Source organism: Thamnophis elegans, chromosome 13 (assembly GCF_009769535.1).
Source record: "Thamnophis elegans isolate rThaEle1 chromosome 13, rThaEle1.pri, whole genome shotgun sequence".
NCBI lineage: Eukaryota > Metazoa > Chordata > Lepidosauria > Squamata > Colubridae > Thamnophis > Thamnophis elegans.
This window is the reverse complement of record NC_045553.1, coordinates 1,324,029-1,338,358: the sequence shown is the minus strand read 5'-3', so window position 1 is coordinate 1,338,358 and position 14,330 is coordinate 1,324,029. Positions and strand designations below refer to the sequence as shown.

The 14,330-nt window shown below is 52.6% G+C and overlaps 1 protein-coding gene across 1 annotated transcript in view; it reads right to left on the bottom strand.

The window, feature by feature from the left end:
• Window positions 1-13,865, bottom strand: part of PPTC7 (protein phosphatase targeting COQ7) — a 26,708-nt gene extending 12,843 nt beyond the window's left edge. The window contains exons 1-3 of the mRNA XM_032229291.1: window positions 13,223-13,865; window positions 3,434-3,613; window positions 1,002-1,200 (exon numbers count right to left, since the gene is read on the bottom strand). Of these exons, the coding sequence (XP_032085182.1) occupies window positions 1,002-1,200; window positions 3,434-3,613; window positions 13,223-13,424 (581 nt within the window). The 5' untranslated portion in view covers window positions 13,425-13,865. The remainder of the gene's footprint in view (window positions 1-1,001; window positions 1,201-3,433; window positions 3,614-13,222) is intronic.
• Window positions 13,866-14,330: the final 465 nt, after the last annotated feature.

Below are 14,330 nucleotides of genomic sequence, written 5' to 3'. Positions count from 1 at the left end.
GGCTTTGCAAACAAGTCGCCCGGGGGCGGGGGGGGGGGGAATAGGAAAGTCAGAATCGGACGCCTGGGCCGTTGTGGTCGAAGGAGGGAAAGCATCAGCCCGGGGGTGAAAGAGTGCGTGAAAATAACTGCCAGGAATTAGCAATGCGAACTGATAACTGGCTGCAGAAAGGGAGGTGAGGGAGGCTGCTTGGAAACAGAGCTCTCCCAAACACCAGCAAAAGTGTTTCATCTACTTAAACCAGTGTTGCTCAGCCTTGGGCAGAGGTGGCGCAGTGGTTAAATGCAGCACTGCAAGCCACTTCAGCTGACTGCTATCTGCAGTTCGGCTGTTCAAATCTCACCGGCTCAGGGTTGACTCAGCCTTCCATCCTTCCGAGGTGGGTGAAATGAGGACCCAGACTGTGGGGGCAATAATGCTGACTCTGTAAACCGCTTAGAGAGGGCTGAAAGCCCTATGAAGCGGTATATAAGTCTAACTGCTATTGCTATTGGGAGCTATCAAACGGGTGGACTTCAACACCCAGAATTCCCCAGCCAGCATAGCGACCTGAAGATGTTGAAATTGAAATTTAATAAATTTGTATGCTGCCCAATCCCTAAGGATTCTGGGCGGCTTACAGAGATAAGATTTAAAAAAAGTTAAAAATCAAGAATGTTTATGGACTTCCAACAGCCAAATTCCCCAGCTGGCTGGGGAATTCTGGGAGTTGAAGTCCACCCGTCTGAAAACTCCCAGGACTGACAAAGACTGATTGAAAGAGATGCCACAAATAACCAAACAGCCTTTGACATCACCGGAAGGCCAAAAAAAACCCCAATGGAAAGAAAAACCAGCAGCCGGACCACTGAAGAGGAGGGCCAACTCCACTCCTGTCTCCACCAGGGAGAAGCCGAGCTGGAAACGCCGGTCCCTCCTGAACCTTCCCTGCAGAGGCCCCCCCCCCCCCTTGACGGCCAGTTGCCGTCCCTGCTTGCAAAGCCACGCGGAAAAGGCCTCACCTGTCGCTGAAGACGACTCCCTCGGCTTCGGGCGGCGCTATCGAGAGCTGGAACGGAGTATTGAAATAGTGCTGCTGCTCGTCGGAGCGGTGCACCACCCGGCCCCCCCGGACCACCAAGAAGCCCGAATCGCCTAGATTGGCCGTGTGCAGGCGCCGAGTAGTCCGATCCAGGACAACAATGCAGGCGGTGCTGCTCCCTAGGAAGGAAGGAAGGGAGGAAGGAAGGAGAGTCAACCATTCGCCTGGCGGGAAGCGTCGGCCTGGCTGCTTTTACTGGCCCACAGGCTCTCACTTAGTGACTGTCTTGAAATGCTGGGATGTGTGTATATGTGTGTGTGTGTGTGTTTCGTGCATGCATGCATGGGGAGGGGGGCACATTGCATTGTGTAAGTGGGCACACACACACGGCCGCAATAGGGCGCACAGGAGAAGAGAAAGGTTACTGGAATAGGGCTTCCTGCCTAAGCAGGGAGGGGGGGTTGGACTAGAAGACCTCCAGAGTCCCTTCCAACCCTCTCCTCCTATTCCATGCCCAACGTGCATCCCCTCCAAGGGCGGCCTCGGTGGTCCTCGTGGAGGGGGAGGCGGGTCAGCTCTGAGCAGGCTTCCTCCCTGACCTTCCATTGGCAGGGGGCCGTTTCAAGGCAGGCCTGGGCCCCCAGACCGAGAGGGTGGCCTTGGAGGATGGGCCCCCTGGAGGATGAGTGCTTGGAGGGACCCAAGGCCCCTTCCTCAGGGCGCTGTCTCAGAAGAGTCCCAGCAAGAGCAATGCCACCTCCTGGGGTCAGCTGAGGGCACTTAAAAATAACCCCCATGAAGAGAGAGAGAGAGGCAGGGAGGGAGGGATTTCTTGGCAGAGAAGCCTGGGATCAGGTGAGGAGCAGCAAGTGTAGCCATCACTGGGCAAAAGGTCACCCGATTCCCTCGGCCAGGCGGGTCCTGGGTACTCAGGGTGAAAGGGGAAGCAGAGGCACCAGGTGTCCAGCCCTGTGGAGCATCTCCAGGGCTGCCACAGTCACGCCGGTTGGAGCGATGGGAACGGGAGGGGGGGAATAGAGATACCGTGTTTCCCCCAAAAAGAAGACAGGCTCTTATATTGTCTTGACCTCCGAAATAAGCACCTGGCCTTATTTTCGGGGAGGTCTTATTATTTTTGAGGTGCAGGAGGTGGCAAGCGTGGTCACCTCGTGGCTGCTGCTCGGTTGCAATATTTTTTGGGGGGGGAGGGATTATTTTAGCGCATGAGCTCAAAAGCCCCGATTGGGCTTATTATCCGGGGAGGTCTTATTTTCAGGGGGAACAGGATAGCTGGGAAACTCGTAGCCGAAATAAAATTCTTTCTCCTGGGAAGCAAAGGACGGTCTGGTGCTGGGGAGGCATGGACTGGAACCAACTGGGGTTATTATGGCTGTGACCTGATTGGGGCGTGTGATGGACACCTGGACTGGGGGGAAAGAACTTTGACTTTTGATTCGGGTGGGGAAATTCAGAGACCTTTAATTTGGGTGGGGACCTTCAGAGTCGGGTTTTCACCAGATGTGCCAATATGACATGCCCGATAAACAAACTCGGCCTCAGGGGGGCTGATTGTGTTGGGTCTGTTACTTGGAACCTTGAGGGGAAAAACCCACCCACCCCCAAACCCCCACCCCAGCTGACAGCGAAGAGGAAGAAAGCACTGGCTTCCTTGGGGGAGTCGAACACCTGCAGATGTGCACAAAGGAGAAATGGAAGAGGCCTCAAAGGACTTTCCGGCGACTTCACAAAAAACTTCCAGGATTAACCAATCCATCAACACCACCCCCCCCCCAAAAAAAAAGGAAAAAAAAAACCCCTCCATCAAGTTGCTAGAGAGCAGCTCCCAAAGCTTTAAAACCATCTGCAGGTAGTCCTCGACTTACAACGGTCCGTTTAGACACCGTCCAAAGTTACGATGGCACCGAAAAATGTCTTTTTTCAGAGCTACGACCTTCGTCAGCGTCCTAATAGCCGGGTGATCAAAATTCAGGTGCTTGGCAATGGACTCGCATTTATGACGGTTGCAGCATCCGGGGGGAGGGAGGGGGGAATCATGTGATCCCTCCTGATGAGCAGTCAATGAGGAACCTACCAGCTGCAGTGATTCACTTAACAACCGTGGCAAGGAAGGTCGTAAAATGAGGCAAAATTCACTTAACAAAAGTCCCACTTAATGACTGTGGGCTCAATTGTGGTTATAAGCCGAGGACTTTTTTAAAATGACACGTTAAATCAGTGTTTCTCAACCTTGGCCACTTGAAGATGTCTGGACTTCAACTCCCAGAATTCCCCAGCCAGCGAATGCGAATGCTGGCTGGGGAACTCTGGGAGTTGAAGTCCAGACATCTTCAAGTGGCCAAGGTTGAGAAACACTGAAATACACCAAGGGCTATGAGGGGAGGGGTCTCTTACCGAGCAGGGGGGCTTTGTGCTGCAGCAGCTCACAGTAGCTTGTGGTGAGGATGCCCACCGGGTGGCTGGGCACAAACCGTCCTTCCTTGACCAAGCGTTCGCAAGTGCGCATCAGGGTCCCTGAGAACTGAGAGGGGTCGACACCGTAGTCTCGCCAGCCTCCGACGCCGTCTGCCACCCCTTCGCAAGGGAGAGAAGGGAAAGTCAGTCCTGGCTGGTTTAAGTCTCGGTTTATCGCCACTTGTAATTCAAACTAGATTTGGACATCGCGGACTGCGTGGCTTCTGTAGGGCCGAGTAAAGAAAGGAGCCATTTTGTCTAGTTCAGTGTTTCTCAACGTTGGCCACTTGAAGATGTCCGGACTTCAACTCCCAGAATTCCCCAGCCAGCGAATGCTGGCTGGGGAATTCTGGGAGTTGAAGTCCGGACATCTTCAAGTGGCCAACGTTGAGAAACACTGGTCTAATTGCTTTCTGAACCGATGGCAGAGTCTCCAAACTCAGCCACTTTTTAAGACTTGTGGACTTCAACGCCCAGAATTCACCGGTGGCTGGGGAATTCCAGGGGTTGAAGTCCACAAGTCTTAGAGGGGCCAAATTTGGAGACCCCCTGCCACACAAGAAGGACTAACTGAAGGTATTTTTAGTTTAAAGAAGAGAGACTTAGGGGAGACACGATAGCCATCCTCCAATGGCTGTCACAAGATTTACAGATTAACACAGTTGGAAGGGTCCTTGTCTTGTCTAACACACACAGACCCCACCCAAACAGGAGGAGGTCTATTTATTCTCCATCGCACCCGAGGGCAGGACAAGAAGCAATGGGTGGGGGAGCTCCTCAAGAGGGACATCCAACCTGGAATTAATGGAGGAATTTCCCCCTTTTTTAAAAAAGATTTTTATTAACAAACATGTAAAATACACACAAAAAAAAATTAGGCGTACACCACATTTATACAATACAGTGCAAACAGGAACTTCCTGTTTTTTATCTTAGCAATCATCAATCGATATCGCTCACATTATATTATTTCCCCTTCTATCGTATTTCATTTAGATTTCACCATTCTTAACCCTCCTATTTTATTCATAACTATTATTTTTGAGTCGTTATATTCTTTCATTGATTTTTGTTTCTTTCCTTGTCAGAATTTCCTGACAAGAACTATTAAGCAGAAGAACTGCTTGCCTCCTGGAGTTGGGGTTGGACTAGAAGACCTCCAAGGTCCCGGCCAGCCTTGTGACTTGATGAACGCAAGAGTGTTTCTCAACCACACGACTTTTACGACGGGGGGGACTTCAGCTCCCAGAATTCCCCAGCCAACACCACAATAAAAGCATCCGGTTTTGGTTGTTGCAAAAGCCCGAAGGAGAAACCGGTGCAGTGATGTAAAGATTGCAGAAGTGGGACAGTCCCTTTGAACTCCTTTCCTGGAGTTTTTCTACAAAGAGGTCCTCATTTCTACGCAGCCACCCGTTTACGGAAACGCAGAACAAGGGGAGAGATGCGTTCGGGATGCCCTGGTCCCAAAGGGTAATTTTACAATAATTCTGCAGGAAATAAACCCTGGACGGCTTCAGCCCCAAACTGACGGAAAAGAAAAGCAGCGGCAGGTATCAGCCGATATTGTGTGTCCCAGAAAAATGTCAATACTTAGAAGAAATAACCAACCAGGCAGAGAGGGGAAGGCAGAATGCAGCATATATATATTTTTTTAATTTGCAAAAAAAAGCCAGCAGACTGATTTAACAGGGGAATGAAAAATCCAACCTTTTACCGCAGCTATGAAGCTCATCCTACAGCATCGCTCGGGATGAGGCTTCGTGAGTCACACTAATCAGGAAATCTGCTTACGGCATATCTCCTCTGGAACAAAAAGCCACTAAATCGCAGGCCAAAAGAAGTTAAAAACTGATTTATTACATAAAACGAAGCCTGCTCATCGGCAAACTGCTCTCTCTGTTCCAGGACGAAATAGCCATGCCAGCCGACAGTGGCGTGACCCAGGCAGGGAGCTGCCAACGCATTGCAGGAGACCAGCGTCAATCAAACCCACCCCCGAAATAGCCCCCGTGTCGCTGGGTCAAGTTGATTTCTTTTCTAGTATTTGTTTTTTCTAGTATTCGCATCGAAGGAGGCCCTTCTCTATACCAGACAGAACAAAACTCAATCCAATGCCTGGCTGCCTCTCCTCTCCTTCCTTTCCTTTCCATCTCTCCTTCCTCCCTTCTTTCTCATCGCTCCTTCCTTCCTTCCCTTCTCATCGCTCCTGCCTTCCTTTCTTCCTTTCCTTCTCATCTCTCCTGCCTTCTTCCCTCCTTCCTTCCTTCCCTTCTCATCACTCCTGCCTTCCTTCCTTCCCTTCTCATCTCTCCTGCCTTCCTTCTTTCCTTCCCTTCTCATCACTCCTGCCTTCTTCCCTCCTTCCTTCCTTCCTTTCCTTCTCATCTCTCCTGCCTTCCTTCTCATCGCTCCTGCCTTCTTCCCTCCTTCCTTCCCTTCTCATCTCTCCTGCCTTCCTTCCTTCCCTTCTCATCACTCCTGCCTTCCCTCCTTCCTTCCCTTCTCATCTCTCCTGCCTTCCTTCCTTCCCTTCTCATCACTCCTGCCTTCCTTCCTTCCTTCCCTTCTCATCTCTCCTGCCTTCCTTCTCATCGCTCCTGCCTTCCTTCCTTCCCTTCTCATCGCTCCTGCCTTCTTCCCTCCTTCCTTCCTTCCTTTCCTTCTCATCTCTCCTGCCTTCCTTCTCATCGCTCCTGCCTTCCTTCCTTCCTTCCCTTCTCATCGCTTCTGCCTTCTTCCCTCCTGCCTTCCTTCCTTCCTTCCCTTCTCATCGCTCCTGCCTGCCTTCCTTCTCATCTCTTCTTCCTTCCTTCCTTCTCATCGCTCCTTCCTTCCTTCCTTCCCTTCTCATCTCTTCTTCCTTCCCATCTCTCCTTTCTCCCTCCCTTCTTTCTCCCTCCCTCCTTTCCTACGCATGTGCTGAGCTTGGAACTCAAAAGCCAAGCCTCAAACGAGGACCCCGTGAGAATCTCGGCTCTGCCCCTCGGCTGACCTGAAGCCTCTCGGATGACTTATGAAGGCACGCAAAAAAGAGAAGGGGAAGCGGCTGATTTCTCAAGGAGAGAGCGGGGTGGGTTTTCGCTGCCTGCCTTCGGTCCGTTTCCGCGTGTTTTTGCCATCTGCAGAGAAGGCAGCCGGCGTGGTCCCCGGAGTTACCGCCTGTGACACGTTATGTACGTGGATTATAGTGACGTGGCCAGCTGCAGAGGACGGGAAGAGTACTGAGGGAGGGAGGGAGGGGATGGTTCAGGCTTTTTATTCCTGTCTGCAAAAAGGCTCTGATGACTGAGAAGAAAAAGAATGGCACGGACCTTTTCATGAAACACAGCCACGATTCCTACAAATGGCAAAGGGTTATTAGGATTCACTGCTCCCCATTTAGCATCGGCTGTCAACGCCTCCGTCAAGGGAAATGGCCTGCAATTTCTTGAGGATAAGGAAAATACGGCACGAGAGAAGCAGATTGGAGGCCCAGCACGAAGAGGATGCCAAGGTCGGCCCGTCTGAATAACTGACAAGGGAGGCAAAGTTGAAAGGCCTCCCCGGGTGATTTGCCTACGGAATAATCCCTTCATCTGTCGCCCCGGCTGTCCTTCAAAGGAGACTTCCTGATTTGCAAAGTCAAAATTGCATCACGAGGGCCTTCCTCTTCCTTTCATTAAGCAAGGTCGCTCTGATGAAAGCGGCTTTGAGATTGTGTGTGGGGGAGAGAGAGAGAGAGAGCACAATTGGAGAGATGCACTTCCTTTAAGGTGTGCAAAGACAATGGCGCTCTGACTTCGAAATGGGCGTGTGCCAAAGGAGGTTGTGTCCTGTTTTGGTTCAATGACAAAGTCACCTTCTGGCATCTCTTATCAGAGGCCGGCTCTACCAGAAACCAAACGCCAGGGACTCATTTCAGCTTCTAAGGAGCTGACTTGGGAGCACACACAATTCAAAGTCACACACACACACAAACAGCCTCTATCACACTTCATGTCATGGATCACATGGTCCAGTCTTCCACTGCCCCGAAGACAGATTCCTCCCATCCAGATCCAGTCAGGTGCAGAGACCAAGATGACCATGGCTTTCTAAGAAGGTTGTTGTTATGGCTACATATCACCCAACTCCACATAATTCCCCCCCCCCTCCCATTTTCCCACAGTGGAAAGTTTGGCAGGCCTGAAATCCAAAAAGAAGAGGGCTTACAGGTCTGACACTTCACTCTCTACACTTAAATTCTGCCTACCTGAAAAGGTTTCAGAAGTCAAGGCCTCCTTCCATGAGTGTTTCTCACCTTTGGCCCCTTTAATAAGACGGGTGGACTTCCATTCCCAGAATTCCCCAGCCAGCATAACACCGCATACCATAGCTATGGCTGGGGAATTCTGGGAATGGAAACCCACCCATCTTATTAAAGGGGCCAAAGGTGAGAAGCCCTGCCTTAGAAGGAACACGAAAGGACATCTCCCTTGCTGAAGGAAATGTTCTTCAATTAAATGTTTCTGATTATTTAACAGGAGAGCCGCCTCTTGGGCAACTGGATTCCCTGAAGAGGCTTACAACTTCCTCATCTCTTCTCATGAGTCAGGTGCTTCCGTTTCAAAAACATATCGCCGGTGGTTAAGATTACTAACTGGTTTGGCATGTAGTTCTCTCTCTTTTTTTTAAACAGACCTCCTAGAATTTAACTCAACAGGTAAGACTCGGGAGAAAACCAGCCAGACCTGGTCCATGCTTGTCGTGGTAACTTCACTCTAACCTTGGGGGGGGGGGAATTCTGTCCCCCCATGGAAAGCTCACCTTGCAGAATTTTAAAGATGTGTTCCTGGTGATGACAGGAATGAGCTTTATTTTTTAATGTAGGAAAAAACAATCTAGTGGTAAGGATGAACAGGCATTTTTCCTGTTCACCCTTCTAAGTTTCCTGTTCCTCACCTAGAAAACTGATCGCCTTTGACACTCAAAAGTTGTCCACAATAAATGTGGTTCCTAAGTCCACATGTTTGCAAATATGGGTGAAGATATTATGCATGCAAAGGTGTGTTGGTTTCTGCAAAGCCTTTAATTATTTGGTGACCAAGTACTGTATACTGTGCATCATCCCCTTCAGGTACAACCTTCCTACCCAATTCGCTTGTCCTAAGTTGGGATGTGGAGGGTCTTCCCCCATTTATGAAATGTGGGGAGGGGGATTCTTGTGGGCCTGGAATAATATCTCCTTCAAAATGAGACCATGCCCTTTTTGTGGCCTCCAGGACAGAAGTTTTCATACCTAAGAGGGTTGCTGGATTGCAGAGACGGAGGTGGACAGATTTTTACATATATATTACTGATTTTGCATGGGAGATTGTAAGATGGGAGTCCTTGCAGAATCAGCAATATGTAAATATGACACACAAAAACACAGGGCAAAAGACCCAGAATTCTCCGGGTACCTAGATGATGCTTGCCTTATTCTATGGGATGGCTTCACCTGCCAGCCCATTACAGATGTTTCTGCGTGGCAGGGGAGGCCTGAAACTCAAAAAAGGCCTAAAGACAAGCCTGCCACTCCTTCCAAAATCCTGGATGATAATTTTAGGACTTTATATCTGGAGGGACACCTGGGCGCTTTGCAAGTACAAAAGTTTTGGGCCTTGGTGGGGAAAAGACTTCCTGGTTCACAATTCAGCCTCGTGAAGAGAGCAAACTCCTTGAGCAGTGGATTTTTCGGATCACACCGATTATGCAACAGGCAAAAGTTGTGAGTACTTTTTTTTTTTTTAAACTGCTGGTCAAACGAGGCCGTGGCTGGGAAGTTGGGCCAGCTCCAGGTGTCCCATGCAGGTTTTCCCCCTAGGAACAGCTCCTCTGACTTTTCCACTGGAACAGAGGTTTTCCGAGTTAGAGGGCCAAGGAATTTTTGCTTCACTCCTACCACCAAAGCGGGAGGGGGGAGAGAGGGAGAAACTAGATGGGAAAAAGAAATAGGCATAAGGAGGCCTGGTTTTTGCTGGGGGGGGGGGGTTCCCTTCCTTTTTGGCGAAAGAGACTCGGGAAGGATCAAACCGTCCAGAGTGCCAAAATAAGCGATGTGTCATCCATTGCTTTTGAGAAGCATAAATTAAAGACATCTCAAATAGGAAAACACAGTGCAGTGGAGGGAAGAGGTCAAGTGAGGACACCAGGGAGAGGGAGCAGAAGGGGAGAGGGGGAAAGGATGCTATGAGGTACCCCTCCCCACACAAAAGAAACCCCCATTAAAAAAGCAAAGTGATTTAATGGAGAAGTCACAGCAGCAACTTGAAGCTTCCTTATTGTAGGTTTTGAGCTGGAATTAAGACATTTCCATCTTTGACTCAACCCACCAGGTTCCATCTGGCTGAAAGGGAGACCATTTTGGGGGGTGGGGAGATGGGAAGGGTCCCAAGGGACCAATATCACACCAGTCACCCAGCTCTCTGCCGCTGTGGATTCCAGAGGCCAGCTGGGCTGGCCTCAGTCTTGGCTAAAAGCAGGTAGGGACAGACATTCACATTGACCCAAAAAACCCCACCAAGTGGCTAGAGGGCACCCCCAATGCTTTACAACCATCTAACAGGTAGTCCTCGAACTTACAACAGTTCATTTAATGACAAAAGTTACGACGGCACTGAAATAAGTGACTTAAGAGGCCGTTTTTTTTCACTTATAATCATTGCAGCATTCCCACGGCCAAGAGGTCAAAATTCAGGCACAACTAACTCATACGTATGACGGTTGCAGTGTCCTCTTTTGCAACCTTCGTGACAAGCAAAGGGGGAAGCCAGATTCACTTAACGACTGTGTTCCTAACTCATCAGCTGCAAGGATTCACTGAGCAACCCTGGCGAGAAAGGTGGCAAAACTCACTTCACAAATGTCTCACTTAGCGATGGAAATTTAGGGCCGCAGGTCAAGGACCACCTGCAGCTGGATTGCAAGGCCCAGCCCCTCCCCTCCCCAAAGCATCTGCACAGCCAAGAATCCTGCAAAAAAAGGGGGGGGGATTTAAAGCAGAATTCCCTCTGATGCTGTTAGCAGCCTCAGGCCCTGCAGCGCCATTAATTAGGGGAGGTGGGCTGGCAGGGAGGGAGGGAGGGAGGGAGTCCCAGAGGTGCAGCCCTCAAACGCAGTGCAGAGCCAGGATGAATCACTCCGAGCTTTCGCTCCCCGCCTCCCCACTCAGCCCATGCGCCTCTGCAGAACGACTGGGCTGGCTGCGCCGCCTCCGACTCTCCGTTTTCAGCGGAAGGAAGGGAGGGAAGCTGGGCCACAGGTTGGGGCACCTGGGGAGCTCCGTCTCCCTGGGCCTCCGAGCCCAAAGCCAGAGAGGACGGTTAAAGCACAAAAAAAGGACAAGGCAGCCTTGCCCCGTAGGGCCTTTGCTCTCCTCCGATGCTCCCGTGGGCACCACAAGGGCACTGCCCTTCCATGTGACCTGGCTACAAAGAGCTCGGCTCGATGGGCGCACTTCTCTGGGGTTCCACTCCCTGAGTAAGGCTACCCTGGTGACGTTCACGAAATACATTTTGGGCACAAGAGAAACGACCACAGTTAAAGAAACACGTCCCAAAGCCCCAATGGTGGACACCGCAACCTGGAATTCAAAAGTGCCTGGAAGGGGTCCGGAAAGCCCCCTCCCCTTGCAGGGGAGCTGCCGTTTCCTCATCCTGCCGTTGCTGCCCGTCTGGAGGGAGCCCCCAAACCCCATGGCAAGACAGGCCTGACCTCTGGCGTCAATGTCATGCAGGTGTGACTTCACCTTTGCCCCCCCCCCAAGGTCACCAGGTGGAGAAGCCTCACCTCCAAAGGGTCGGCCTTGGGTTCAAGGTTATGGGAGAGCCTACACACACACACACACTCCACACACACACTGTGATCCAGAGAGGCAAAGCACCACTCTGGAAACACAAAGCTTCCAACTCATAAAAGCCGCTGCCATGTTGGCCCTGCCGGTGACCTCTTCAGCAAGCAGGGATCGCCCGGCTTAGCTCGGAGGCTGCCAGCCGGGGGCTTAGGGTGCTGCGTCTGGGCATCGGGATGAGCTCCGGCGGGGAGTGAGGTGGCAGGAGCAGCAGCAGCAGCAGCAGCAGGCTTGATCGGCAATTAGCCGGCTCTTCCCAGCGCCTCTAGATATGCAATCCGGGCGGCCCAACAGCTGCTACCTGGGGCTGCTCTTTTCCAAGCTGGGAGCCGGTGCACGCGGGGAGGAAGGAGAGGAGGAAGGAGAGGAGGAGAGAGAGGGAGAGAAAGAAACACAGGAAGGGAGGGAGGGATAGAGGGCAGAAGGAAGGAGGAGAGATGGGAGGGAAGGAGGAATGGGAAGAAGGAAGGGAAAGGGAAGGAAGGGGGAGAGAGGAAGGAAGGAAAGAGACCAGAGATGGAGGGAGGAAAAGAGTGAAAGGGGAGGAAGGAATGGGATGAAGGGAGGGAAATAAGAGAAGGAAGGGGAGGAGGAAGGAAGGAAGGAAAAGAGTGGAAGGAAGGAGAAGAGGAGAGGGAGGGAAAGAAGGAACGAAGGAAGCACAGGACAGGAAGGAGGAATTGGATGAAGGGAGGGAAAGAGGAAAGGGAAGGAAAGGAGAGATGGGAGGGAAAGAGGAATGGGATGACAAGAGAGAAAGAGGAATAGGATGGAAGGAAAGGGAAGGAAGGGAGGGAAAGAGAGGAATGGGATGACAGGAGAGAAAGAGGAGAAAGAAAGAAGGGATGAAGGAAGGCAAGAGGAAAAGAGGAATGAGATGACGGGAGAGAAAGAGGAGAAGGAAAGAAGGGATGAAGGAAGGCAAGAGAAGAGAGGAATGGGATGAAAGGAGGGAAATAGAAGGAAAGAAGGGATGAAGGAAAGCAAGAGGGAAAGAGAGGAATGAGATGACAGGAGAGAAAGAGAAGAAGGAAAGAAAGGATGAAGGAAGGCGAAAGGGAAAGGGAGGAATGGGATGACAGGAGAGAAAGAGAAGGAAAGAAGGGAGGGAGGAAGATGAGATGAAGAAAGGCAAGAGGGAAAGAGAGGAATGGGATGACAGGAGAGAAAGAGGAGAAAGAAAGAAGGGATGAAGGAAGGCAAGAGGAAAAGAGGAATGAGATGGCGGGAGAGAAAGAGGAGAAGGAAAGAAGGGAGGAAGGAAGGCAAGAGAAGAGAGGAATGGGATGAAAGGAGGGAAATAGAAGGAAAGAAGGGATGAAGGAAGGCAAGAGGGAAAGAGAGGAATGAGATGACAGGAGAGAAAGAGGAAAAGGAAAGAAGGGATGAAGGAAGGCGAGAGGGAAAGAGAGGAATGGGATGACGGGAGAGAAAGAGGAGAAGGAAAGAGAGGATGAAGGAAGGCAAGAGGGAAAGAGAGGAATGGGATGACAGGAGAGAAAGAAGAGAAAGAAAGAAGGGATGAAGGAAGGCAAGAGGAAAAGAGGAATGAGATGACGGGAGAGAAAGAGAAGGAAAGAAGGGATGAAAGAAGGCAAGAGGGAAAGGGAGGAATGGGATGACAGGAGAGAAAGAGAAGGAAAGAAGGGAGGGAGGAAGATGAGATGAAGAAAGGCAAGAGGAAAAGAGGAATGAGATGACGGGAGAGAAAGAGGAGAAGGAAAGAAGGGATGAAGAAAGGGAAGAGGGAAAGAGAGGAATGGGATAAAGGGAGGGAAAGAGAAAGAGAAAGGAAAAAAGAGGCAGAGGGGAAGCCCCCCACCCACCCGCCCAACACCTCCCATCTCCCCCCCCCCTCCCGCCCATCCCCCGCTCACCCAGCACATCGGCCGAGCGGTGCCGGGCCACGAAGCAGGCGTCGTCGCCGTAGCACATGCCCTTCTTCAGGATGCCCTTGCGGAAGTCCTTGCCGAAGCCGCAGCTGGCCGTCACCAGGCTGTAGTCGCGGGAGTCCGTCTGAGAGAGGCCGCCCAGGACGGCCCGGGCCACCAGGCGCCCGTAGGACAGCACCGAGAACATCCTGGGGGGGCGGGGGGGGAGGGGGGGAGGGAGACCCCCCCAAGGGGGGGCAGGAAGGGAGGGGGGAGAGGGAGGGGGGGTCTTGGAGGAGGGGGGGGTCTCTCAAGGCCGGGCCGAAGCCCCCATGGCGCCCCCCTGCTCCTCCGGCGGGAAGCCCCCTCCTCCGCGGCCTAGTCCCGGGCGGCGCCCCCCAGCCCCCGCCAGAGTGGGTGGGGGGGCCCCCTTTGCCGGTAAAGGCGCCGCGCTCTCTGAGGGGAGCCTCTCGCGCTCTCTCCCTCAGGCGCTCAGGGCCCTCGCCGCCATCGCCCGCCTCAGCCCCCTTCGCCTCCTCAGCCGCCGCCACCGGCTCCTCAAGGGGAAAGAAAAAAAAGGAGAGACGAGCGAGGTCAGCTCCGCCTCCGCGCCGGCCCGCACTCCGTCTGCGCGCCTCAGCATCCGGGCTCCCGAGGGTCGACGCCCCGCGCTGCCCTCATTGGCCCGGTTCCCAATACCCCCGCCCCTCTCCCCCGCGGCGATTCGCCCGGCTCCCGTGTCACTCTCTCCCTTGTCTGACCGTTCCCCGTCTCCTGAACTACCGGCCCCCGCGCTGCCCTCATTGGCCGGGTTTCCAATACCCCGCCCCTCTCCCCCGCGGCGATTCGCCCGCCTCCCGTGTCACTCTCTCCCTTGTCTGACCGTTCCCCGTCTCCTGAACTACCGGCCCCCGCGCTGCCCTCATTGGCCGGGTTTCCAATATCCCGCCCCTCTCCCCCGCGCCGATTCGCCCGCCTCCCGTGTCACTCTCTCCCATGTCTGACAGTTCCCCGTCTCCTGAACTACCGGCCCCGGCATGCCGCGCGGCGGCCCGGAGTTGCCCGCTTGGCTCGTCTTTCGGGCGGCGCGCAAGGCTTGCCGGGAAGTGGTGTT